This window comes from Vidua chalybeata, chromosome 1 (genome assembly GCF_026979565.1).
Source record: "Vidua chalybeata isolate OUT-0048 chromosome 1, bVidCha1 merged haplotype, whole genome shotgun sequence".
NCBI classification, from domain to species: Eukaryota; Metazoa; Chordata; class Aves; order Passeriformes; family Viduidae; genus Vidua; species Vidua chalybeata.
In genome coordinates this window covers 51,962,111-51,989,754 of record NC_071530.1, presented here as the reverse complement: position 1 = coordinate 51,989,754, position 27,644 = coordinate 51,962,111, and the positions used below count along the sequence as shown (strand labels likewise).

The following is a 27,644-nucleotide window of genomic DNA, read 5'->3' as shown; positions in this document are numbered from 1 at the left end:
ATCTAATGCTAAACCCACATTAATTCTAAATAAAAATATGATAATTAATACATGTGCTCTGAACAGCACAAGAAGTAATAAAAATTAGATGCTCGTGATGAAATTTTTTGCTGTTGAAAAAGACACACTGATTAATTCCAGGTGGAAAAGTTGTTTCTTTTACGAATCCTATTATCAGAAATATTCCCTTCTTTCTTAGAGAACAGACAAAAAGTCTAACTAAAAGCATTTGTCTTAACCAAAAAAAAAATTAACCAAAGCCATTTAATTTCCTTATGAAATATATAAAAATCATTATTTATACTGTGAATTATATGACTTGTAATCTTGGCATTGGTGAAAGAGATGTATAGCAGAAATAGTTTTGTTCTGTTTACTGTTAAATGGGAGGGAAAGCTTGATAAAGAATTGGCATCCTTTTATACAAGAGCTTCCTGATGTGTTCTAATTACTTCATTAAAGACAAATACCTTAACATAATCCTGAGTTTTAGTAAAAGTTGCTCCTGTCTTTTGCAACAAGGGTGTATGCTGAAATCACTGGTAACATGGCTTGCTAGCTCAGTGTCTTGGAATAGTTTTGCAGATGGGCAACATTCAGCCTCAGCTGTTAGCATCACCAGGGAAGAAGTAGGGATGAATTTTGATAGATTCAGGCAAGGCTAAACAAAGTGTGCATTCTCTAGCAAACTGTTTTCACCCTTAGGCTGCACTTTCCAGATTCAGGATACGGTGTCTCTTACTTTAATGGATAGTTTGCCCTTTTCTTGGCAATAAAAGAACAGGATGCCTCATATTCTTGTGTCTGCACATAATAGTCTTCCAAACTTTCAGCACACAGAAGTTCTTCTGATACAGCCCAGCTTGTATCTCATAATGCTTCCAGCTCTTGTCTAGGCACTGAAAGGGATAGTGTTCTGAAAACTGATGCAGTTTTAAAGGTCAGATCCCATAAAACATTGTGATTCGTAGCCAATAATGTGCCTTCTGGAACTGCTTATTTAGTCTGGAGTTGTGCCATAGACTTTATCTTCATTTTGTCTGGGCTTCATCAAGTGTTTGCCACGTGCAGTGACCAATAAAACCAGGGAATTTTGCAAATGGCCTTCTGTAAGAGAGGCAGCAGGTATAGACAGTTGTTTCTCAGATGCAGTGGAGCCATATGGTGAGAAAGGTGTTTCCATTTTCTCAGTTTTTAGTTTGATCCAGCAGTATGGAAGACAGAGTTCTGGCTCTGTGTTGGAATAAGATTGTGTGATGCTTAGAAACAATAAGATACTTCTAGCATTATACTTGTCAAAGATACTTCTAGCTCTTTCTTCCTGTTCATCTGTGTATTAATCTGAGCAGAGCCTCAGAGGCAGTAGCCACAGGACCGGCATGTGGATCATCTTGAACCCTAATAATGTATAACATATATCCAGCTAAGTGAGAGGTTACAGCCACTAAGCAGCTCACCCCAGAATACCAGGAGCCATTTCAATCGTATCAGTATGGCAGGTCACTGTTAAATACCTGTTTTTGTTCTTCTGAATCTACCTTGGATTCTTATAACTGTAATACATAATGGAAAAGAAAGGCTCACCCTCAGTTGCTGATAAATGATAGATTTTCATTGGCCTTGTGGCTGATAACAGCCTCCTACAGAATCTGGCTTTGAGCAGATGTCACAAATTCGCTCTGGATATCCCTTCAGCATACAGATAGCAATTGCCCTCCATCTGCCTTCCACAGGCATGGCTGTCCACAGCAGGCTGCTTTTTCCATTGGTACCCATAACAGAAGTGGACTGTACTCATGCTGAAATATGCATATGGGGCTTTATTTGCTTTACTTTTTTGTTATTAATTTCCAAACCTCCACTGAATGCACTGGCTGTGATTACAAAGAGTAATTAATTGATCAGATCTATTTTCTTTTTGTTGTCCTGTGGACTGAGAGATAATGACACGCAATGTGGAGGATATTCCTGCTAGAGATAGTATTTCTGCAAATCCTGCAAAGCCTATCGGTGGAGTACCACCCGACATTCAGTGAGCAGGCTGCCTGCTCTAGCATCTCCCACGCCATGTGCATACATATGCATTTTGTGTTCTGTATTTCATGGTGTGATCAAAACCAGTCTTTGGATAATGCTTTAGTAACTTCTATTTCTCATTGTTCTTGCTAGCAGCTGCAACATTTGCAATATCAATCTGTGGCAGGAAGCAGGTGTCCTTTTTTAAAGGAAATCTGAAATAATTTAGAGGCCACAGAAAAGGACAGCTTGCAATTCACATTGCTACAGTCTTGCAGAGAAAGCAGGCTACAAGACAAATGCTGATTTGTTTAAAATCAGATGAACAAAAAACCAAGTCTTGTGTTTTTTCTCTTTCTCTCCTTTTCTTTGCAAACTTAAAGAATGTATTCAAGCATCTGGCTAATTCACATACCATTAATTCTCTAAAGATTACATATGCACACATAATTAGACCAGCATAATTTGTTTTAAGAATGAATGTACTTTTATATTTATATTTTATAGCTGTGCCAAATTCTTAAAGGGCATAGAAGGGAGAATATTATAAGAGAAATGTGCAGAGTCCTTTCCCTAGAAAAGCTGCAAGCACCAGTAGGGCTGTATCTAATCTTAGTTATAAAACCGTAGATATACTGTTTTGGCTATTAGTGAATGGGTAAATGACTTTTTAAATACATGAATGAATGCTTGTTAGGAAGTCTAAGATACAGCCTGTCTTCATATGGGAGCTGGCGGAGTGGGCACCCATCCTGATGTGTGAGGTCCTATTGTATTGCGGCAATATGACTGATCTTCCCTTTGCGTCTGGTTTGTGGGCTGCGGCGAGTTCCTGCCAGCTGTGGTTTCTTGAGGATTTAATAGTCTCAAACAGCTACAAGGACATGGCTCTCCAAAGGCTGAGAGCCTGATGCCAATGGCATATGTCTCCTCTTACTCTTGTGTGGCTCTCCACCAGCTTAGCTATTGAGGCCAGTGCCGCTCAGAAGAATAATTTGGATCTTGGCAAGTGGCAGATTATCACAGCCTTCTTCAGAGGCTGTATGTGGGGTGGGAAAAGATAATCTGTACCCTGACCCCTGTTCATCTCTCTGGTGCCTGAGTGCTAAAGACACTCAAATCTTTAGCGGCAGTGACATTCTTGACTTATTCTCAGCAGTGAATTCCTGCGGAGTCTGCTAACCAGCAGCAGAGAGGGTGGTTAGTAGCCGCCTGCTTTGTATCAGGCTTTGCTGGAGTAAAGTTGCCATAGAGATGGGTGGGAGTTTAAGTGAGCAGGGAGCTCAGCGGTTTGCCCTTGTGCGTGTAAATCTGTCTGACATGTCATGTGGATCAGATTTGGCTCTGCTGCTCACATTTGAGGTCCACTTGATTTTTTTTCCCGATTCCCATGTAGGAGAGCTGAATAACTGCCATGCAGTATTCATAGCACCATGAGATTAAAAAAAGGCAGAACTGCGATTGGTTCCTGCTCTTCCAGGGCCAGTTTAAAACTAAATCTGGACACCAAAGGATGTTTAGAGCAGGTATCTAAGCCCTGTAAGCTGGAAGGAACTTTCCCAGGCTGGAGCCTTTCTTGTGACAGCAGTAGGCATATTGGCTGTCTGAAAGAGAATTATATAGAGGCAGAAACAGAAATCCTACAGTTAAGGAGATGTTGGAAGGTGGGATCTTCCCAATTCATTTTAGAACTTGTAAAGCAGATTAAAATATGGGGGGAGAGTACTGAATATAAATGCCTGCTTTACACTTACAAAGGGTATGCAGGCTCCACGTGCTCAGAAACATTTCTGGGAAAACATCAGTTAAAATGTTTGAGACTGACAAAAGGCTTCAAGGCTGTTGAGGTACGTGGTGACTCATACTGGCTGAGAAGCAGGAAGGAAAAACATTTAATGGCAGCACCAACCCAAGCTGTACTCTGAAATGAGGCTTCCCAGGGGGTTGACCTGCAGACACTGGGATTTTAGCCAACGTCTGCTGATCTACAGCCTTCAAAGGTGAAGATATTTTTCGGTGACTTGGCAGCATGCCTGCTGGGTTTTTCAATGCATGTAGGTTTGCATGGTGTTATGGAGAGAAACTTGACGTGTTTCTAATTTTAGAGTAAAAGGAAACAGCCAGGTGGTGAAAATATTTGGAAGGAAGGGTTAAAAAGTTGGAAGCTTTGAAGGAGGGGGACAAAGAGGGAATAGGGTGAATGCAGAGATGGATCTTTGAACACCACTTGCTTCAGTAGAAGCTAAGGAGTACTCCTGAATATGCTGCCTGGACTGTGGCATCAGTTTGAGAGGGGAACAAGGTTTCTGCTGTGCTTATCCTAGGGAAAGAAGACTGGTCCTTCCAGCATAAGCTAAAGCTTGTGCATCTTGAAGACTGGTGTGAGCTGTTGTGTTACTGGAAAAAGGCTTCATCACATGCATCAAGAGCATCTTCTCCTCTTCCTCTAATCTCCTGTACCACTCTTAACAATTTAATCCATAGCAGTTTGTCTTCACAGGCTGTAATTGATCTATCTGTAATTTAGCTCATCAGACACTCATTAAAGAGTTTGCAGCCTTTTTTATTCATGAAGAGTGAGACTCAAGGATCTAAAACCGATTTGTCTTTGTCTTAACTGGATTCATTTAGTATTCTGGGATTTGGGAAGGCTAATAAACTTAAATGAGCTATTATTTAAAGGTGAGCTGCCAAGTGAACATGAAGAGTGATCCAAACTCTGGCAGTGTGCCAAGGGCTCCCTGTTGTCAGGTGTCAGGTGTGAGCAGCAGAGGAAATTGTTGCTAAAACCCCAGATATTCCTCACTGCTCTGCAGTGGGCGTCCCACAATGCCCTGCCCATGTGTGATGGCATAATACAGCTTGCAGAGGAGCTGCTGGAACTGTGTCTGCAGTGAAGTTGGCATTTTGTGCTACTGATGTCAGTGGGATACACAGAAGTATTTTGTGCATTGTGTAGAGTTTGAGCTTGACATCTGGTTTTCTTTATTAGGGGCTGCTATTGTTCCGAGCTGCCGCCTGTGCTCTGGCAGTACCCGTAAGGATGAGCACTTCTCACGTCGCTGGCGCACACATGCTGAGGAAATGCCTATCCCCATCTTTTTGCAGGGATACATGGGCAATCTGCAAAAGAGAACAATACCCCTGTGCTTCAGTTTCCTTTCCCTGCTATTTAATGAACACTTAAGACATTTCCAAGCTGTAGGAAGAGGAGATGGGATAGATGGTTCTCCATTATGCTTCTTCCTGAGCCTGGCTCTGCATGTTACACACTTCCAGAAAGATGAATAATTCCCTATAACTGTTGAATTTACTGTGTAGTATCATCAAATTGCTTGTGCCTTGGATGTCACATAAGGGGCTAAAACCACCATGGGCTCTTAAGTTGTCCGTAGTATTAAGGCAGCAGCTCAGCCAGGGAATGCACGCAGCTGGATCCTGGGTACTGACTTTGTTCAGGAACTGTGGGAAGCTGGTGGGGCCCCACAGACAAAGCCCTGTGTGAGGGGTCTGAATCCTGGCAGGACACGCTGCCATTTAAGTGAACTGACTTCCCACTTGCTGTGCGTATCTGGATTGGGAAATCTTTGGGAATATAAACCTTTCCTAACTCCGAGTCACAGTATTTATAAATACTCTAAGCTTGTGTTTATAACTGTGAATCATCCTATATAAATATTAATAACATATTTTTCTTTCTTTGTAGTGTACAGAGGCCAAAAAGCATTGCTGGTACTTTGAAGGATTATATCCTACATATTATATGTAAGTAGTGATTGCTTTTCTTTTTGAAAAGAGAGTTAGATTCTGTAGGTTCTTAGACTGTTACTCGTTTGCTAATTATACTTTTTCTATAACTCATCTGAGACTTTTGCAAATTCAAAAATGAAGATACAGTAAACTTTCATTTTCCTCCTTCCCTGTAACCCATCTCTTTCCCTTTTTCCTTATTAAATAAAGTGTACAGATTCCTTTTGCCATGCACCCCAGATGACCTTTCCAACTGAAAACAAAACTCAAGTACTTGAACAGCTCTTATTTCAGAACACTGAAAAGAAATATAAATAGACCAGTGTGAAGACAGTTCTCCCTTTGTTTTGAACAAGGACAGGTAATCAGACAGAATACCAAGAATGCTTTGAAAGTAATTTTGTCCCTATGCTAATACTGTTGTTTAATTTAGAGAGTTGGGATGATTTGTTTGTTATCCATGGCATAACTGTCCTTTTGATGAGTGACATCTACATTCACATCAAGCTTGGGTATGAACCAAATGTCAATGACCTGTAGGTATATGACTGAGGATCTCTCTAATCTAGTTTTCTGTTTCATATTGCCCACAGCAACGACAAAAAAAGCAGAGGAAATATGTGGATGGGAGGTACATTCAATGTGGGTTTGAGGGCAGAAAGGAGATAAATGTGGTAAACTTTGTACCTTGGTTGTGTAACTTTATAATTGCAAACAACTGTAAACATAAGTTAAAAAAGAAAAAAAAAATGTGGGGTGGAAGAGCATTAGGTTATCTGTTCCCTGAGCAAGCTCCTTCTTGCTGAAGGATTGGAAATTACTGTAATCCTTACGCTACCCAAGAACTTCCCTCCCTTTTCTTTTCCACCTCCACTTCATCTGCCAGAAGCAGGAGAGAAATGCTAGAGACAAAAAGCAGCCAGGAAGCCAGTTGCAAAACAAAGCCCACAGAAGGAATGAAACACCATGGTTTAATCATCTGTGACCCTGGATATTAACTGCTTAGGAAATGTTTGTGCCTAGCACTCACTGTCTTTTTTTCAGGTGACTGAAATGTTGAGAATTACTCATAAATGGTTGGCCAAAACAGATGGAGGAATTTAAATAAGTTCATTTTCTTTGCATGCTAATAACAACAGGACTTTGGTTCCACCTACATTTTATTTTGCTTTTCTGCAATGTGGGAAAAAAGCTGGGATGTCACAAAATTACAAAAATCCCACTGTACCTTGACATTTAGGAGTGTGTTATTCATCATCACCTTGGTGTTTTACTTGCGTTTCTGCCCACATGCTTTCACAGATAGCATTTGTCTCCCTTGGCAATACAAAGGGGTGGCTACTTGGAGATTGGGTATTGGTTCAGACCCTTTGTGTACATACAGATTCCTGCGAAAGAAAGGGCTATTAAAAAATCCTGTTGTATATTGATACTGTAAAGTCTATCAGAAGACTGTCACTAGTAATCATGTGTTTTGAGGTAGTTACTGCAGCACCATGTTATCCAAGTCATTGCATGAAAGCGTCATGGTTGCAACTCTCCTGAGTACTGCAAGTAAATGGAAGAAGGAAGGGGCAGGATGTGTGTGCTCAGCAATTGTCCTGATAGTGATGAGTGTCATGTTAATGCTAATATTGTGATTATGAGTTTAAGTGGGCAAGAAGAAACACTAGGGAAAGATGATAAGGATTTGAGGATAGTAAAGCTCAGAGGACAGGTACTATGTGTGACAAGTGAAGGAATAAGGAAAGGAGTGCGGAGAGGGTATTTGAGTTCACAGGAGCCCAGTAGGGTTAAAGGGGGCATGCATCAAAGCAATAGGAAGGTTGTGCAGTGCCTGGGCTGTTCTACTTTGTTACTTTTGCAATTTCAGTTTCTGTTGTCTAGGGTCCCCAGCCGCTTCCTACCTGTGCTGTCTTTTCACACCTATATGGTGGAGGAGAGGCACAACTCCAATCTCAATATCATAGGACAAAGTCCCATTGCTTCAGCACTTGTTTGGCCCTTCGCTGAATTAATTCAATTTGCTAATCCCACGGAAAGTTGTTCATTTTAGCACATTCAAGTCAGTGTTGAATCAGCTTGGTGTAGTTTTTGGCAAACACTGGTGAAATGGGAGGAAGGGAGTATTTTGCATATTGTGGGGGAGGAGGCATGAATAGCATCGTCTCCATCAGCATATGGTTACATGTTAAATTATCTAAAGGCATAATACATAACTTTGTCCTGAGAGTGCCTCCTCTGTACAAATCTAGATCTGGGATGTGCTGTAGTGAAACCGGTTTTATTTTATCTTACCATTTCTGTAGCAACAGTCCATACGAAGCAGATATATTTAGATTTATATTTAAAGGAGTTTGCAGTAGATTCCATTTGTTTCTATCACTGATTTTGTGAACAAACTTTTTTCTCCCCAGTTGATATATGTAGTCTCTCCTTTCATCTCAAGACTATCATTGGAGACTTAGGAAACCCAGCAATGCAGTCCTTTTTAATGATTTTCCTGTGATTTCAGTCCCATGCTGGCACTTTGTCACATCTCTCATGGGGACAGTTGGTATTATAATGAAAAGGTTGCCATGTCAGCTCAGAAATGCCAAGTACTGTTTCTGTTCACAAATGCAGTGTGGCATGCTTGGGACCAAGGTATCCCTGAACTGGCCCATCTACACGCCTTATTGCTTCTGGGTAGGCACATCCTCCTAGAAGGTGCCTGCCTCTCTTTAAATTACCCAGAGTAATAGAAATCTGGTGGCCTGTCATATAAAGTGGTGGTTTGCTTTTCTCGGAAGTTTAAAGGCAAGATAGCTGAGTTAATCTTTCCTGTAAAGGCTCTACTTCAGCCATCCAAAGACAGATAAGAATGTGTCTGCTAAGCCAGAGGAACAGTGTGCCAAAAGATGTGTTCTGGAAATTCAGCTAGATTTCGGTGGGTAAAACTTGCAATTGTATGACAGTTCCTCTTTTGGAGCTTAAGTTTTTTTTAGTTTTTTTATTCAGTCCACCTTCCAGTATAATAATTTTAAAAAGAAAAATCTGTTAGAGATATTGTTCAAAACTTTCTTAAAACTTGTCTTTTATGCTTTCCATCTTAACAGCTAGGGCAAAGGTTGAAGATCACAGTTCCAGAACTAATGATACATCTTTCTGTCCAATTATTTAATGGTATTAGTGTTTTTAAAAATAACGTTTTCCAATGGAAATAATTATTCTATCCTTCATATATAATCAAGAAGCTTTAGTTTAATTCAAGCATGTTTCTTCCAAATGTAATTCCATTTCTTAAGGCTAGACTGAGAAATTGATAATTTTCCAAAATCTTTTCCCTCTCCTGTGGGAGTAAGGTACAGCTTATTTCAGACCAGAAGTGAACATGGAAAGCTTACCAAGAATTTGAGAGACATGGGCTGGGCTTCTGTCCTTAATACAGACAATTTCCAAGACTACGCTTAACTTATTTCCCTAACCCATCCAACCGTTTCTCCGTGTCCTTGTTGCCTGAGTCACCAGAGACTGTTGTCTGTTAGATACTTTTCTACTACTTCAGCAAAATGGTTTTTTAATATGACTTAGAAAAATAAGTAAGCAAATATAAAGCAGAGAAAGGAATTAGTCATTGGAAAACCAGGGAGCCAAGTTGTTCCTGAGTTTGCTTAAAGAATTAGATCATATGTCTCCTTGTGTGGATGCACCGAAAGTGATTCAGAATTTAAAGCTGTCTCAAGAAACTTGACTGATGCTCTAGAAGTATCCTTATCCCACTCTCACTTAAGTAAGCCAGCTCAGCCTTATCTCAGATGTGCTGATGGTTGGCAGAAGAAACAGTCAAGGTACTTTTATTCCATAGCAATGATGTGAATAGTAGCATAGAGAATGTATTAGATTGCAAAACCCCCTTCCCTATAGGCAGATGCCAGTAGCACTTAAGATACGCCAGTTATTTTTCCATTTCTAAACTGGGCATGAATAGGAGAGGGAAAGCTTCCTTATGTTTTCTGATGAGTAGTTGTTTGATTGGAATGATTGTGAATGTCCCCCTCACTGCAGGGTGAAGTATATTTCCTGGTATGAGTGATCAATCCCGTAGGTCTTTTCTGTTTATTTTTCCTTCAGTTGTTAGCTACCATCATACTGGGGCTTTTAATGAGGTGATGAATTCCAGATGCGGGTTTCTAATCCTCGCCTTGCCATGCTTCATGGCATATTTATAAAACAGCAGGATTGTTTTTGAGTATGAGCGGTAGGCATGTGTCCACAGCAATAGATATGCATGGCTGGTGCCACTGGGTCAGCGAAAGACTTACCCATAGGGAGGGGCACCCATTATCCCCTGCCCTCTGAGCTTCACCATGGTGTTTCTGTTTGGTTTTTAACACAGGCTGCCTACCTCTCCAGGCTGTAAGGTGTGCACCTGGTTATGAGAATGTTGAGGGAGACAGTGTGGAAAGCCATGCTGAAGCTGGGGTAAATGACATCTCCCGCTCTCTGGTTTGTCCACAGATCGCTTCCACTGCCATTGTAGTGGTGGAAGCTCTTCTTGCTGGACTTGGTGTCCCTTCCAACTACTAGTTCTAAGTGAGGTTTGGCTTTTTTAACATCACACCTACTTGTATATGTGATGATTTCTAAATGCCTCCTTGGTAGCCTGTATCATCTTCTATCTCCTAAATACTGACTTTTTGCATCTGAGTTCTGCCCTGGGTTCCTTGTCTTAGGTAAGTCTTGACTTCTCAAAGGTATGCTACTAGGTGAAAGACCTCCAGAAAGAAACATGAACATTTTCTCTGAAAGGAATTGTTAAGCATTGCTGTTGGTAATTATGTGAGGAACAGAACAGAGAGGACTGGCATCTTATTATCTTCTAATTCTTATCCAAAGCAGGACCTGAATTAATGTTGAAAGCAGGTGGAAGTGCTATATTTTAGGCTAGTATATTTCGGCCACGGAAACCAGTTTACTGCATACAGCAGACAACTGCACATGTACACATTTGTGTTGATGAAATCTGTTTAATTTTTCATTTAGAATTACTATAAGAACACTAATGGAAACCTAAAAATGAATATTTGCTAATATTCTTCATTTTAAGACATGTTCTTGCCCTGCATGGGAAGAGTAATTTATTTTTCTTACTGTAGAGAAGAATGAGGAATATATTAAGTTTGTGGTTTTTCATAGGTTTTGAAATAAATTTTTTGTGCATTTCCACATGTTTTTCTTACTTTGCTAATTAAGTTTTGTTGTATTTATCACACAGCCATACTCATCTCGGTTTTGAATGTGAGTCCTTATATTCTTTGTGGTCAGTCCATAATAATTCTGTGTATTATCAAGAACCTGCAAAATGTCCCAGATGAAAACATTAAAAAAATGTTTATCTCTTGCTGTTACTCAGCTCAGAGGGCACTTCTTCCATCAACTTGTGTCCAAGAGGCTGGGAAACCACCCCAAACCAGACACTGCGTGTGTTGCATGATGGTGGCTATTGTCTGTGCTCCACATCCTGTTGTGTTTACTGCTGTTAATTAAGTTGGCTTTCCTGATGGTACACTTAGTTTTTCATTGCAATTACAGCTGCATGAAGTGTCAGCAGGTGTGTGCTTAGGGAAGTAATATAGATGCTGATTTATCCTTCCATTTGATTTGAAGCCAGCAAGGAGGAGGGAGAGGGGAGGCAGTGTAATAGTTTTGCATCCTTCCAGGCACTTTGAATAGCTGGCACTGTACACAAACGGAGATCTGGATTCACTCCAGGGCTCACTTTTGCAGTGAGCAGCCACAGGAAGGGCCTGTTTGCAGATGTAGTTCATTGCAAGAACGTAAGTGCATGGTTTGTATTGAGAAGGAAGACAGCAGTAATTATCAGACCATCTGTATAAAAGGAAACAGAATCCCACCACCATTGCTCAGTCTTGGCCGTAAACAATAACAATGCAACATGTCACAACTAGTTTCAAAAATCAGTGCCCTTGAAGTGGCTTACTCCTTGCTTCAAATAAGAGACTAGAGTTACCCAGCAGGTAGGTGCCTTTTCACAAACTGGAATTTCCTTCAATGGATCAATTATCTAAAGCAATCTGGGGTGAATTAGGCTGCCAAATTAACACCCAGCTCAACTTGCTAGGAGTAGGTCCTGGAGAGGGGTTTAGTATATCAACCTTCACAAGCCATCAAACAGGTGATGGACCTAATTTCAGATTGAAAGGATGATTTTGGAGTTTGGAGGCTGACCAAGTATAGGCAGCTAATTCTGAGAAAGGTGAGGAAAGAGGAGAAGAGGGCATCCTCTGTCTTCTAGTGGGGTACTCCTCTGAGACCAGACCCTCCCCTGGTTGAGGTGGAGCAGAGAACCCAGTCCCATCCCCCTCTCATTTCCAGAGGATGTGACAACCACAGTTGTGACTTACCATGAGTGAGCCTCACTTTTTCCTGTGGAAGGTGTTTGATTTGAAATACTCATCAAGTCTTAATTCTTCCATGTCCCAGGCAAGAACCCTAATGAGAGACTGAGAATCAGTTTCTTCTGACTTTCTGTCAGTGGAACAGGAAAGGTTGCACCTGGTTTGAGCTTCAGTGGACAGTGTCAAAGTGCATCTGACGCCTAAGTAATCTTGAAGTTCTAACCCTTTCTAAGTAGGGAGACCCTGAATTAAAGTTTTGAAAGACTTGATGGCACTTAACAGCTGGCCATTACTACCCAGTCCTTCTCTGCATTCAATCGTGCAGTGGCTTGGTGCAGGAAAAAAAGGTTTACTATGCTTTAGTATCTTAAATTGAGGCAGACAGCAAATTCCTGGATACCCATCGCTCCCTGCCAGCAGACTGCTTATGATTTCCCAAAGCAGGGATGAGATGCAGTAGGACTGCCTGCCCACACGGAGCAGCTTGAGATATGAAGAGCTAATCATCTGTTTAATAAGGGGCCTGATGGGTAACTAGAATTCCTCATTCCTCTTGATACAAGAAATTTACAGTTCCACCTCCAGAAAATTCAAACTTGTCATACATATTATGTATGGCTTACTTTTGTCAGAGCCTTAAGCAGTGCTGTTTCTCTGCTTTGCTCTGTGAAAGAAAAGCCTGCAGCCTGTGTTGAAAAATGACTCTTGAAGGCTCCATATACTGCTAAAGCCCAAGCCACTGCAATTCTTGCTAGGTTCTGCCACAAGGGGAGAGAGAAAATTTCTAGATGGATATGTGCTGGCCAGAAAGCCATGTAGTGTTACTTTACAGACAACAAAGAGAGTTCCTCTGCTTTCTTCTTGGGATCTGGGAAGAGAGGGCTGGGGTTATGGTAAACCTTTGGGTAGCAGAAGATTGTGAGAAGGACTGGTTTGATAGGAGCACCTGAGCAAATACTTCTCATCCCATCAGAAGTGGGGGAGGATTTACTGTATTCTGCTGAGTTCTTGTACAGAGATGGTGTTTATAGGCTCTTCACCTAAAGAGTAATTGAGAAATAAGCCCTTTTCCAGCTGTTGCCTGCTCTTATTTTTCACATCTGTGTGAAGGACAGGAGCCAAGTATCTTATCTTGTAGGAGATTTTAGTTGTGTCAAAGCAGACAGGATGTTAATCTGAGCAAATGCTGTTTCTGTCTCAGTTGTTTCTACTCTGTAGAAAAAAAATTACCTGACAGCCCTTTTCATTTTTTTTGTCTTACATTTTCTTACATAAGGGCTGTGTGATTAAACAAGTACCTGGATAACTATCTCTCTAGTGCTCTCTTTGGTACCAGTAGCAGTGTTAAGTACAGATGTGTGCTGAGGTCACAGCTCCATTCATTTATGAAGCAGCTGTATTTATTATAATAAACTTATCTATTCATACTTATCAGACCTATGTTTTACAAGGTACTGTTATTCCATATACTGAGAGATCATCTTTGCTGTTTATAAGAAAATACATGCTTTTGGGTACTGAGAACCTGTAACTGCAGTTGACTGTGATGGAATGGTGTCTGCTGAAAATTAGGCCAAGGAGACACAAGTGACCCTAAGACCAAGGCCAGAATGCAGATGTTCCCTACAACTCTGCTCAACCAGCCAAAGACCTTGCCTATCTTACTGCTCCTCAAGCACTTGAGTGAATGCCAGTGGAAGGATGTGGCCTTTGTTTTGCAGCATCTTTCTGGAGAGAGATTAAACCACTTTGGGACTCAGAAACAGTTGCTTAGGTGGGACTCCTGAGTGCAGAGCTGGACTCTGTTTCGATTTCCATGTTCTGTGGGCAACTGTAGCAAAACAGATTCCTTGGGATAACCCCTCCATTGTGTGGTGGTCTTCCCCATGTCTGCAGCCAATTGTCTATGTCTTTCCTTAGACAGCACTACAGGCAGTAGGTTTGCTTTGAAGACTGCTTTTTATGGAAAGATGGAAATCTACTTATGAAATGTCTGAAATTAATAGAAGTTTACTTAAACTTGGTAGATGGAGAACTCTTTCTCAATCACATGGTACACCTTCAGTTGATCTTCCCCATTTTTTGTCTGTCAGGTCTAAGTCTTGTGGCAGTGTACCTCAGTGGCATCACTCCTCATTGATAGTATACCCACGACTCAGAGCTTCATTAGAATTGTTTCTGCTAGTCACTTTGTGATGATTGCCTGCTTTTTCTTTTTGTTTCAAGGCTTATTTGTTTTTTCTCTGTTCAGCATCGTTGTATCCTGGCAACTGAGTTGCAAGCAGATTAGATTATTTTATTTTTAAAACTTCTTTTGTCCTAGAACAAGTAAATGGCTATGCACACTTCAGCTGCCTGCTGTCATCTGTTCCATGGGAGTAGACCTGAACCTTCCTACTTTGAGGGTTCAGCATTGAATCTGCCTGGAGATGACCCAGCCTCAGCTCTTAAAGTTCTTATGAAGACTCCTTCTGGTCTTTTGTCTGTGCCAATATTAGGGCCGCATCTGGCATTTCCTTAGCTTCATCTAATGCTACTACCAACCCCCAAAATGTTTCTTTTGTGATCTTAGCTTTGGTCTACTCCTGTATTTTCATTTGCACAGTTCCCTGTCTCCCTTTAGTTTTCTTGCCCCCTACTCCAAAACTGCCAGTGCTTCTTGTGTTTCAATGAATCCCAATTTGTGTCATAGAATTTACAGATATGTGCAGCAATCATTTAACCTATGATTGGTGTGCAACCTTTTTTTGGAATTCATGTCAGGTTTGTATTCAGAACAAGATGAGGTTAGAGATGATGCAGTTTACTGTATCTGGTTGTTGATGTGGGGTTGTGGTTTTATTTCACCCTCTCATCCTGTGTTTCTGTGTCTACAGTAGGGTTTCTGCCACTACATGTGGATTGACAATTTATGTTTTGTTTCACTCTTCCAAAATACGTTACTAATCCAACATCCTAAATGTTAAATCAGGTTTTGGCCCATATGATACAAAACATCTAGAGAAAAAAACTACGAATACTACAGCTTCCATTTCAAAGATATGGTGGTGGTAGGGAATGCAGCTCCTTGCTGCAGCACCTCTACTAGGAAGGGAATTGTTCAACTGTGTAGATGCAGATATAATTGGAGAAGAGCTATTGGACCATATCACTGAGTAGCTATTATCCACAGAACACATACAAGTAAAGAGTTGGTTTGTAAGATCTGGGTCATAACATATACCTTGATATGAAACTATGCTTTGCTTATCCATAAAGGAAGGAAGTTCAGTGCCATGATTTAAGTGTGAACCCAGAGAAAAGCCTTGACCCTGTGATCTGACATGCTGTGATAGGTCTGTGATCTGTGACACAGCAGTTCCTTCGTGTGCCAGCAGTTCAAGACATTGGACATGCACATAAAGTCCTTTTATTCCAGTGAATTATGAATGAAAAGATGTACCTTCTAAATCATAAATCCCATTGCACACAGTTTTTGAAAGAGAGACTGTATTCTTGATAAAGTTGCTGATTAGCAAAGCAACTAATTATGTCTTATCCTGTGTCATAGGTTAAGTTTTGATCAATAAAGTTAACATTGCCCTTGGGAAATGCAGTTATTGGGATCATCACTGATCTATGAAAGAGGGAAATTGACTTTAGAAAAGTCTTCTGGAGATGGGTTCAGTCCAGTTCTGATTGATAGTAAGGCTCATTCTGCTTCAACTGGCATTGGGCACACTGGTTCTTCCTTGTAAAGCAAAGCCAAAGTATGGGTTCAATTTAAAGAAAATGCATACCAATTCAATAAATATATGTGCATGTGCTTAATTTTGGGGTCTTTTTAATGAACCAGGGTCTTAATTCTGTTGTGATTTGCCGTCAGGTAGTGAGAGATAGTACATCAAAGACTGATCAAAGACTTAAGCTTGCATGTTACTCCATTAATAAGCTGATTTTGTTGTACTTTTGCCACCTAATAAATATGGCTAAATAAGGAAGTAAATTGTCATATAATTGGGATGAATATTGTCAGGAGTTGTGTTGTTTTTCCATAGTGCATAGAATCAAGAACAAGAGGTCAGCAGAGCTTTTGCTGTAGCCTCATGGCAAATGGAATATTTGCTCTTCCAGTCCTTTTTGGTGCTGCTGTCAAGTGGTGAGGATTACAAACAGCAGGTTGGCATCATCCTGGATTCCAGTCTTGATTCCATGTTCCTACATATGGGTACATGTGTCCATTCTCACAGGCACACAGAATAAATCACCTGTTTGGTTTTATGGGTAAAAAGTGACAAAGTTACCAGTGTCAGATCTCAAAGGGTTGTGAGGGTTGTGGTACTGGTTCACTTTCACTTTCCACCCAGCAAATACAGTGGTCAGCCTGGGATGAGCTGGCTGAGCTTACTAGCTTTTACAGTAAGAAAGCTTACTGACTACCAGGAATTGGAGCCATGATTAGAGACTCCTCCATCCTTTGCATCATTATTTTCAACCATTTGAAAGTTCAGTCACCTGAAACTTCTCTTTGATGGCTTGTTTGTTAGTGGTCAGTGGTCTCAGGAGCTTCATAAATATTCAGCAGTGTAGCCTTCCTGCCTTCCAGCTGGTGCTTTATCCTTCTTTTGCAAGAATAAAAGCTAAGCCTTTAAGACTTTAAAAATGGTGCTGGCTCATAACCTGGATAACTTAAAGATAAAAAAATAGATTGAGGTACTATATTCCTTTACAGATGCTCCTTTAATTTAGTGATTTGAATGACCATAGTTATATATTTTAAAATAGCCATTTCCCATCTTTTCCGTCTCTGGATAAAACAGGTGCAAAATAAGCAAGGCAAGGTTGGGCACGGGGGAGGTGTGTGTGCAGCCTCTGTGACCTCTCTCTTTAAATTTTATTACAGGTGAAGATCTTGGGGCTCTGGGAAATGGTGCCTCCACTCCCCAGCATGTGTGTGGTCAGATGTAGGTGTCTGGACTGACAGAACCAGTGTGTGGAGGCAGAGATAAAAACTGCTCACATTCCTAAAATCCTCTTTTTATTTTTGTCCTGGTGGACTCAAGAAAGGTTTCTAGATTTATGAGCTCTGTTTCTTCTGTGCTTTTCTGGCCCAACAAAATCCGTGCTGTGCAGTGTCAGCCAAGGAGGCAAGTACCCATCACCATGGATGAAGTGCTCCAACGAAAGCATGTTGAAGAGCAAAGGGGTACCATGAGCACTGGTGTAACAGAAGGTAGCAGCTTCCAGCCTATTTTGTAAGGAACCTGAATCTGTCCTTGACTTCAACATATGTCTTGAAAACTCCTGTTGGGTTGAACCACATGGAGGAATACTTAATTTCTTGGTCCCAAAGGGACTGAAGTTAACGCTGACTTGCTTAGTCTTGCCAGTACTTATGTGAGGTTTGGTAGCTTTGAGTATGAGCAGTTGTCAGGAAGCTTTAAAGAAGAAATATTGCAGATGGGTCACTTTCATGTTCAATGACAGCAAAGTGGGTGTTTTCTCTTTTGGCATGAGCAACATCCTTGGCCTGAATCCCAAATTGGGTGCTTGAGTCTCTTAATGAACTTTGCCATGATGATCATGTCAGATCCTCCGGCTTGCCTGAATAAATCCTACTTATTTGTCATCAGAAGAGCATGTAACTGTTTTCACTTGCAAAACAACTGATTATGTATCCACAGAGCATCCTCCTCTGGCCCCAGTTAGAAGCTGAAGCCTATGTGACAATGTATTTTCTGAGTGAAGCCTTGTTAATTGAGCATGTAAATGTGTAATTGTCTGTACAATTATTCAATTGACATGGTTTTAGTTTGCATATAAATATGGGAGCACAGTCATGCAGTTGAGCAAACTGTCCACGATCAGATGCTTAAATAAATATGTGCACTCTGCACACAGATGTGAACACACTTAAAAAGATCAATCCAATTGTGGATACCTCCTCTTTTCTTTTTGTATATGGATATTGTAATCTTATTGCTATATGCTTATTTTCATTCAAGTCTGCAACATACCATAGATTCTATGTTACCTTGGTCCTTTTCCCTATTTAGTAGGTTTCATTGGTGTGGGAATAGGAGTTGCCATAGGAATTGTTCAGATGTTGCCCTTAATGTATGTGCTTGCTTTTCGTGAAGTGGTACCTCGTGCTCACAATGACTGGTGATGTAATACCTTCAAAAATGTTCTATGCATATGAAAGATTAATTTGAAGTGTGGGGGATTTTTACAGGAAAGGCTGCTTTAATAATGGAAGTTGCTAGCAGTTGTAGTCCAGTGCGACTTCTGAGAAGAAAAAAGGGCATAAAATTTGCAAATAATGGTGTAACTGGAATTTTCTCTGCACTCAGTGGTTTCTCTGCTTGGAAGGTACTGATTTCAAAGAAGGGGTGATCTGGCAGTTTTGTTCTGGCAGTTCTTGTCTGTTCCTGTGAATAAAACTCCAAACATCTGTTGGGGGGTCTGCAGTATTCATTTACTGTGAAAGAAAACACAGTGATACTTCTTTTCTCTATAACTTGTCCCTTTTTATATAGAATTGAACACCATATTTGGTCTTTTTGCAGTGGTTTGAGATTAAGTATATAGGAAGGTAGTTTCACTAATGTCTAGGCTTGAAAAGACAGGTGTCTGCTAAGGAAGGCAGGAGCCTCCCCTGAAATGGAAAAATGTAGACCCCCTTCCCTCCAAATTGTTATAAATTTGAAATTAAGGGGGGCTCTCAGGCAAAAATATGGGTGTAGGAATAACAGTTCTTTATTAGGGAAGAAAAAAAAAAAGATAAAATAAACAATGCAGTGAGTGAAAACAAAACTGACAAAGTCAGAATACAACCTGACACCCTGTTGGACAGGGTGTTGGTAGTAATCCAATTGGGAATTGTGGCTGCAGTCCTCCTGGAGTGTGGTTCTGTTGGAGCAGTGATGCTGTAGAAAAAGGGTGTAGTCTTCCTCTGAAGAGGCAGTGGAAGGGGCAGCTGTTCCTCTGGGAAAATCCAGCGCAGAAAAAGCTGTGCTGGTGGGCCAGAATCTCTAGACTATATGCAGGTAGGAATGCTTGGCTCCTCCCTCTGGGCAGGGCATCTCACAATGGCATGTTATAGTTCTTATCAGTCATGCAGTGACACTCAATGGCCCATTATCAGCAGATATTTCCCCGGAGGGAGGATTGATTGTGGAAGAGATAAGGAAAAACTGCCCACTTAACACAAGACAACTGCCATACAGATGGCAAATAGAATACATCTTGCTTTTCAATCTGGGACAACTAACATGGAAAACGTTCCTGAATAGGGATAGAACTGTGCGATGTATATAATTGACAGCTTTATCCAGCCAAGGGTAGTCTGTTCTTAAAATAATGCTTTGGTCGGGGGTGTGAATGGTGTCAGGGTTGGGGATGCCATTTTAATCTGAGCAACAGCCACTCAACACCTCTGTCTCTTTATCTCTCCGCAGATGTCGCTCCTATGAGGATTGCTGTGGCTCAAGATGCTGTGTAAGAGCTCTCTCTATCCAGCGATTATGGTATTTTTGGTAGGTGCAGGGCATTTGGGAATTTTGTGTTTGTCCTTGTCTTGTTGGTTGGACTTAAATCAGGATATTGCCAGCTCTGGTATTTTAAAGTATAGTAGGTGCAAGTGTGTAGGAAGGTATGTGTGTGCATAGAAATGCACAGATTTTGTTTTTTTCTTTAAAAATTCTCCTGATGTAGTAAGAAAACACTGAAAAAGGAGGTTTATCATGTCAGGTTGACCTTTCCTGCTTCTGCATCCTGCTGCTTTATACAAGCAGTGGTTCCACTTCTATCCAGAATTGCTGAATTCCTTATGCCTGTCCCGGCTACTACCAAGCAGCAACACTCTTCCTCTTTTTGGGGCACTCAGTTTTAAAAGGGGATCGTATAAGCAGGATTGTGCTTTTAGGCAGGATTTAATATATTCCTGCCAGCTGAATTGAGGCTTCAATTAAAAAGGAAGAGAAGTACATTTATGACTATGAGGATTTCACTGGAGATGACAGCAAAGGAAAAGAAGGCAGAAAGATTGAGCTTGTGAAGCCAGCAGCTCAGTAATCTGGATAAAGCTTAAACTAATCACTGTTCTATGCATAATGAAAAAAATAAGGTAAATTCCTTTTGGAGTGGAATTTAAGAAAGCACCTGAATAAAACCTTCTCATTACAGTTGTGATAAAGCAAAGACTCCCTAGAAAACCTGTTTTCAAGCATTTTAATGTGGAATTTGAAGAATTATTTTTTAAAAAGCCTTCAAAACTGAAACAAATAAACAGTGAGAAACAGAAGCCTGATGTATACTATAATACGGAGATTTCCCAAAGCTGTGGGATTTCAGTGTACAATCCTTACTGATATAAGTGAAGAGCTCTCTATCTCAATCCCTGGGGTGACATTGTAAATCTCTGTTTTTCTATTCAGAAAAAAATCCTTTGCAGGAACACTGCCAAAGGGGAATGTATTAATATTGGCTCAGGGAAAAAGAACCTCCTTCTGCTCTCATTTCTAATGTAGAAGGAAGAAAAGAGTTTTAGCCGTTGCATGAAGTAACTCTTGCTGCCATGCTGTGCCACACTCTTCCTCTCAGCCACCTGGGAATTTTCCAGCGGAGATAAGCATGGTGTGTGGGCTTGCCTCTGGCCAACTTCCATGCCTTCTAAAAAAGCACAGTTGTCATTGTATTCCAGTAAAAAGCCATGAAACAAGATGGCAATTACAGACAGAAGAATCATTCCTATTTACAAGAGCTTGCATAAGTCACTGGAATGTCTGGTAACTGATCAAGGAAACACAGTGAAAGCCGCTGTCTGAAGATCAAAATCTGATGTACCCTTGCTGCATGTTCCTGTTTCCATCACACCAGGGCAAGGAAATGATGGGGACAGTTTAGCTAGGTTGGAAAAGATGCAGAGAGGAGGAGAATGGTAGCTAAATTATGTCTTTTTTCATGGAGAATGTAATATCCCATGTAGGAAGCACAAAGCAAAGTTTGTCGCCATCAGTACTGATGCCTCAGTCTTCTGGCTTGAGCTTAAGTGCTAGCTACCATATTTCCCATGGGAGATGAAATTAAAATGTTGAGTTAAATTAAGAACATCTAAAATTCTTCTTTTAATGGCAATTGCAGAATAGTATTCCTCTCTGTACTCCATAAACATCCTGAGCAGCCTAGCCTGTTAGCCTGGAGCCTGCATCCAAGATGCGCAGTTTGAAACTCTGCAGACCTGGAATTTCAGTTTAGCATCCCAACGGCCAAGGTCACATGTGAACCTGAACTTTTGAAAAGTTGAAGTGTTTTTTACTTTTGGGTTACATGCCAGAAAACACTGACAATAGTACTAATCACTGAAAATGTCCATAATACATCCATAAGTGCTCCATGAGTGTTATCCCAAATGACAGACCTGCTCTCAAGAGGCGACGTGTTTAAGAAATCCTGTTAAAAGCTGTAGGTTGAAGTATTCTCAGTGAACAGTCTGGGTTTAAATGCTGCCTGAATGTGCAGGTTTTGACTTCCCTTTTCTTTTTGCCTAGGTTCCTTTTGATGATGGGAGTTTTGTTCTGTTGTGGAGCTGGTTTCTTTATCCGAAGGCGGATGTATCCTCCTCCATTAGTAGAAGAACCTACTTTTAATGTGTCTTACACCAGACAACCAGTCAACACTACATCAGGTTAGAGACTGCTCATACAAGTTTCACTGGTTTCTTACTTTGGCCAAAGCATTAAAAAAGGGTGGGTTTTGAGCTTTTGTTTCACTAGTTTTTGGACACTGTGCGATTTGTACAAGGGATTGCACTGCACTCAGACATGCATCCACCTCCTGCCATGAGTGATGTCCTCAGCCTTTCCAACAGCATAATTCAGTTGCAGTGTACAGAAGTGGTTTTGAAACACACAGGATGACAGAACTTTCAGTTCGGTTTTGGTTCCTAATACCTTTACAGGTGTGCGTCCATGCTCTCCCTTTGCAGTGTAGACAAAATGATAGGTGTCCAAATTCAACAGTCACAGGAAGAAAGAGTTTTAAATACAATTGATAACAACTGGCAGAGCTGAAGGAAAGTCTAGCATTTTCTTCCACAATCTGGCCATCTTGCAGGTATTTTTTTATTTGCCTTCAATGTTCCGTGCTGTAGTCTTTCTGTGCCAAAGTGGTCTTTTTCCCCTTGTTAGTCTGATTGCTGTCGTTCTGGTAAGCAATATCTGTGAGCATCAGGAGGACGTACCTAGTGAGGGTTCCTCTGCCAAAATTGCTTTCTAAGTTTGTAATTTCTTTCTGTCTGGTAGCTAGTTCTGGTTGGGAACTCTCCTAGGCCTAAATGATTAAAAAGATGTTTCAGACACAAACTGACACTTTGTTTAAATTCTAAGGGTTTTTTAGGGCTCCCTTTCTGCATCTGTTTTTCTTCTTAACTGAACAGAGAGTATTTTGCTGCTGCAGGGGAGCCAATCCAAGTAGACGATTATTTTTAAGCCTGAAAAATAGCCTGGAGTTTATGTGAACAGGGAGTGTCTTTGGCTAGATTGATAAACACCAGATTTAAATTTAGAGCACAGTTTTACTCTTTCATGGTGCTTCATGGAACATAAATTGTGGGCAAATATAAAATAAGCATAAACTCTTTGATGACCTGATAATGGCACCTGCTTCCAGGCTGTTACTGCTGTTACTTAAAAGCTTTGGGCTCTGAGCTAACCTCACAATTTATTTTATTTTTTACTTCTAGTTTTTCTACTGTTCTAGAAATATTTAACAGCAAGAGCAATGAGAATTAGTAGTCAAGCAAGTTCCCATTTTCCAGTAATTACTCTTCTGGGTTTGGTACCAGTAGCCAATTCACTGTTGAGGTGGAGCCCTCAAAATGTGGATCATTGCCTCTCTCCTTCCTTCCCTGCAGAGATAGCAGCAGCATCTTCTCCCAGTCCAGCAGGATCTGCTGGGATTGCTTTTCTGGGAGCCTGAATGGGAGAGTGGAAGGCGAAGATCTCTTAGAAGCTGTGTCATTATAGGAAACACAGACTGGCACCAAAAGAAGAAAACCTGTTGCTCAGCCATTAATTTTTTCCCAGTCCATCTTTATTTAAACTGACAGAGAAAAAAAAAACCAAACCTTAGATCTTGAGATAGTCTGTGATTTCAGTTGCATTAAGTTGTCTTCCACCACCCACTGTGATATCTGAGGAGGGTTACACACCAGCTTTGTTCTTATGGCAGCAATCTCTGTTACTCCTTATGTGTCATAGCCAAGGAATTTTGTGTTTGGCCATGTATTTCCTTTCCGTGACCCTGCAGGCTCTGATGTAATTTCCTGAACTGAATCTATGCAAAGCAATCTTGTCCTGTTGTGTTAGCCAGCAGTAACTGACTGCAGCTTGGCTCTTTGCTTCATACAGGTTCACCTCTAGACCGTATCGTGCCTAGGAGGGAAATGATCCATCTGAGCTTCACTCTGGCTTATCAGCAGATCCAGGACACCACAAAATAATCTCTGAAGTCCTTTTGTAAGACTTGACACCTGAGTCAGGGTCACAGTAGAGACTCCTTTGTCCATCTGGGATCCCACACCTCTCCTTTCTGCTGACAGAAAAGCTTTTCTGTCAGAGCAACTGAACAGGGCTCACTGTTTTCCCTTTCAAATGTAGTTGCTTGGGGCAGTGGTGCCCTTTGCTACACTATGTGATTTCCATTGGATGCAAAACTGAAACTTTTTGGTAGTATCTGAAGATGTGAATGCAGTCCTGCCAGCCTGGTTTGTTTCTGGAAGGGAGAAAGACTCCTTGTCTTTGCTCTGATGAACACTCCGAAAAACCTTTCCCGAGTATGCAGAGCACAGGCCCTGGGAGAGCACAACCTGATGCCTCTGCTGTTGCTGATACCTTTTTTTTTCCTTTTCTTTCTTTCAGGATCACAACAACCTGGAGTGCCGTATTACACAGATCCAGGTGGACCTGTGATGAATCCTATGGCTATGGCTTTTCACGTCCAGCCCAATTCCCCACAAGGAAACCCGGTTTACCCACCCCCACCTTCCTATTGCAACACACCACCTCCCCCATATGAGCAGGTGGTGAAATCCTCCACATGAGGACTCTGGCTCTCTGACCTGACTGTGTGAGAAGAAGGTGCAATTGCAAAATGACCAAGATGGAGGGCACCTGCCCTTTTGAACACTTGCTAGTTCTCCAAGTCCTCTCTCCTTCCCTTCCCTGCACCTTTCCTCATTAAAGTTATTTGCAAAAGGGTGATTTTAAATTTTTTTTCTTTTTTTTTTTTTTAGTAGAAGTGGATTTTTTCTTTTTCTTCAAAATGAGAGAAGTTGTCTTTGTAATGATTTTAATGGAAACCTATATTTAAAACCTGTATGTCTTTCTCTTTGTTGTTTGTTTCAATCAAGGTTTTAATCGCGTCGTGGCAGGTTACTGATAGCAGTAGTTCTTGTGACCCCAGAGTGGTGTGCAGCCTCCTAAGAACCCAGAGCAGAAATGCCCTCAGCTAAGGGAAATGACAGACAAAGAAGACAAAGGTAGAAGCAGCGGGGCAATGATTTTACCAGAAATTGTGACTACCATCTTTCACTTTTACTATTTTCTTTTACAGTTTAGTTCTGATGTATAACAGAAAGATGCTCTGATAAAAGTCACTGTTACTAGAGTACGAGTATTGGTTGAGTTGTGGCAGGGGCTCTGCCAAGTGCCCTAGAAAAGAGGGAGTTGTTACTTTAAATGATGCATCCAGAATTAAGGACTGGGACTTCAGCGTTTCTTGCCCATCATGTGAACTTTGACTATGTGATCGGCATCTTGGCTTCTCTTGTTTTACCAGCACTGAGATTGTATGAAACAGACAATGACCTAGATGCTGGCACGAGAGGAAGGTGTTACAACCCCAGAGCTACTTGTGCCTCTTGACAGAACAGTTAGAAACACTGAAATACATAAGTTTTCTTACCTAAATTGGAAAATATTTACAGTAAGAAGGGATGGGAGCACAGGTACAAATTTACTCCCTTTGGCATTGATGGGAGTTTAGTCCCTGAGAAATAGTATCTTCCATTATAGTCTTACTGCTGCCACAAAGAGTACCAAGTAAAGCTGTCATCTTAGATGATAGATCTGTAAATCTGCTCTCCTCTCTTGGTCAGAAAAATAATAAGTTTTTGGGACAGGTTCTTTGACCTGGTGCACAGATGGTTTGGCTTTCAATATCTCTTAGCTCTTCATGTATTTTGTTGTGAGTGGCCAATCCTCTGAGTGACCACAAATGAACATCTTTGAATAAACACAGTGCCCCTTTGCCTGTGAGGGCTCTCACATCCATCCATGTCTAGCAAAAATTTGAAGTTGCTCTGAAACCTGACTTTGTACTAATGGGACCTTCTCCCTTTGTGCATATTCAGTCATGTCACTGAGCAGTGACAAAAAGAAGATGACATTGCCTCCTGCTGCTGAAGGACTTGCAAAAAAATAACAGAGCTGAGGGTTAGGAGTCCCATGTGGTCTTTTGGGTACCAGGTGAATGTTCCTGTGTGGCGCCAGCCAGGGCACAGAGGTTTCACTGTGGTGGTTTGGAGTCATCTGAAGACCTGTGTTGCACAGGGAGCCAAAGCTTTATTGTGCTGTTGTTCTGTGCCAGTGGCTTCTTAGAACTTGTTTCTAGGTGTCAAGCTGGATTTGTGAAACGTCCCTTTTTCTGTGAATATGAGTGTCTAACAGTAAAACTTTTAAGGGACACTGTTTCTGCTGGTGGAATCAGTAGCAATCTGGAGCAGAGCTAGCACTGGATGAGTTCATTCCTGCATACCTGACTTGGGTGAAATTGTAACCAAGGCTTTCTCTTACTGTGCATCATAATAAGGGACAAAGCAAAGTACTTCTGTGTGTGCAGTCTTAGCTTGAGGGACAGTTCAGATAACAAAAAAGTACATTTTATAGATGAATATGAGGTCCACCTGTGCATGACAGCTGTATATATTTTCTAAATTAGCTTGCACTTGAAGTGTGAAAGCTGTATGTCACTGAGTATGGTTGTGTTTACAGAACATAATTTTTAAAAGCAATTTCAGCCTTTTTCTGTCAATAGAAATGATAACAGACCTCATTTTAATAGATAGGTGTTGTTAAGTCCTTTTATATTATAAAATGTATCTATGACAGCTGGCATTGTCCTGGACACATCGAATAGAAGCCTTTGTACAGTGAAATTCAACTTCAGGTGAAGTTTTCCTGAAATCCGGCTCATTTATTTCCTAGTGTTGATGGATGATGCTACCTCGTACAACACAGGGAATTCTCTGCTAGCAAACTTGGTCTTTTCTTGAAAACACAACACCTGCGTGGGCATCCATACGTGTTAATTGCAAATTGTTTACATGCCTTTCCCCTAGTTGCCTTGCCAGTTCCAACAGGATTTTACTTGGCAGTGGCCATGCCCTAGGCGCTGCCAGCTGCTGCAGCTTTGCTAATGTGAACTTCCCCATGGGGGTTTGGTGCTTTATCTGCTGGGATTCCCTGGGTGCAGCTACTGCATCCTCTTTCAAACACAAGAGAGATTTTGGTGCCCCCTGAGGCAGGGTCGTGTTTTGACTGCAAAATAAGTTCGGTTGTCATGGCTGGGAGCCCTGGGGATCTGTGGGGCACTCCCCTGCCCCTTCCCAGAGGCACTGGACCAGTGTGCAGCTGACTCCCAGACAGCCTTTGAGATCTTCCCATCTACCTCAGGAAGGTGATTTTTGTGTCTTGTGCGTGTCTGTCTCCTGGTTCTTGCAGTGAGGTTTGATCCAGGGGGGTTAAACCCCTTGACAGGGCTTGGCCAGAAGGGAGCTGCTTTAGTGGCACCACTGAACCCAGGTGGGGAGCCAGGAACATGAACAATGTAACCCCTTGAGTCCTTTCTTCAATTCTGCATCCCCAAAATGTGTCTGGTATACCTGAGAGGAAGCAGGGACCAGGCAGGGCAGGACACCTCTGCCTCTGTGACCTGGCAGCAGGAAGAATGAAAAGGGTTAGTGCCCTTCTGCTGAAATCTCCAACTACATGGCTTTATTAGAAGAGGCACCACCAGGCACTCTTGCTTCACCTTGCTTGTAGCTGTGGTGGGGCCTGTGTTTGGGAAGTGATAATGTAGTGACAACTTTTTATGGTTTGTGGGTTTGTTGGTTTTTTTTATTTCCTTTGGAGCCTCTGTGACAACTTACATTGCTGTAACAACAAACAGCTGGAACTATGTATTCCAAAAAGGTATTCAGACCACATGAAGAAGCAAAGAAACTTTTCTTTCTTCCCTGCTTTAAAAATCCCAACTCCAAAACCTCAGAAAGGTTAGATTCATATACATATATCCAAAACGTCACTTTTTGGCACACAGGTCAGCCAACAAGCCATAACACTTTTTCAGATAGTGAAGTCTATCTTCTTTTTCTGATCTAACACTGCTAATTGAGTAGGTGGAACAGGCCCTGTGGCTGTGGGAACCCTCTCCTCT

At 41.3% G+C, this 27,644-nt stretch overlaps 1 protein-coding gene across 2 annotated transcripts in view; it reads left to right on the top strand.

The window, feature by feature from the left end:
* Window positions 1-24,539, top strand: part of VOPP1 (VOPP1 WW domain binding protein) — a 63,659-nt gene extending 39,120 nt beyond the window's left edge. For both annotated transcript variants that reach the window (XM_053934185.1, XM_053934176.1), the window contains exons 2-5: window positions 5,723-5,781; window positions 19,607-19,684; window positions 21,698-21,834; window positions 24,068-24,539. In XM_053934185.1, the coding sequence (XP_053790160.1) occupies window positions 5,723-5,781; window positions 19,607-19,684; window positions 21,698-21,834; window positions 24,068-24,249 (456 nt within the window). In that variant the 3' untranslated portion in view covers window positions 24,250-24,539. The remainder of the gene's footprint in view (window positions 1-5,722; window positions 5,782-19,606; window positions 19,685-21,697; window positions 21,835-24,067) is intronic.
* The last annotated feature ends 3,105 nt before the right edge of the window (window positions 24,540-27,644 follow it).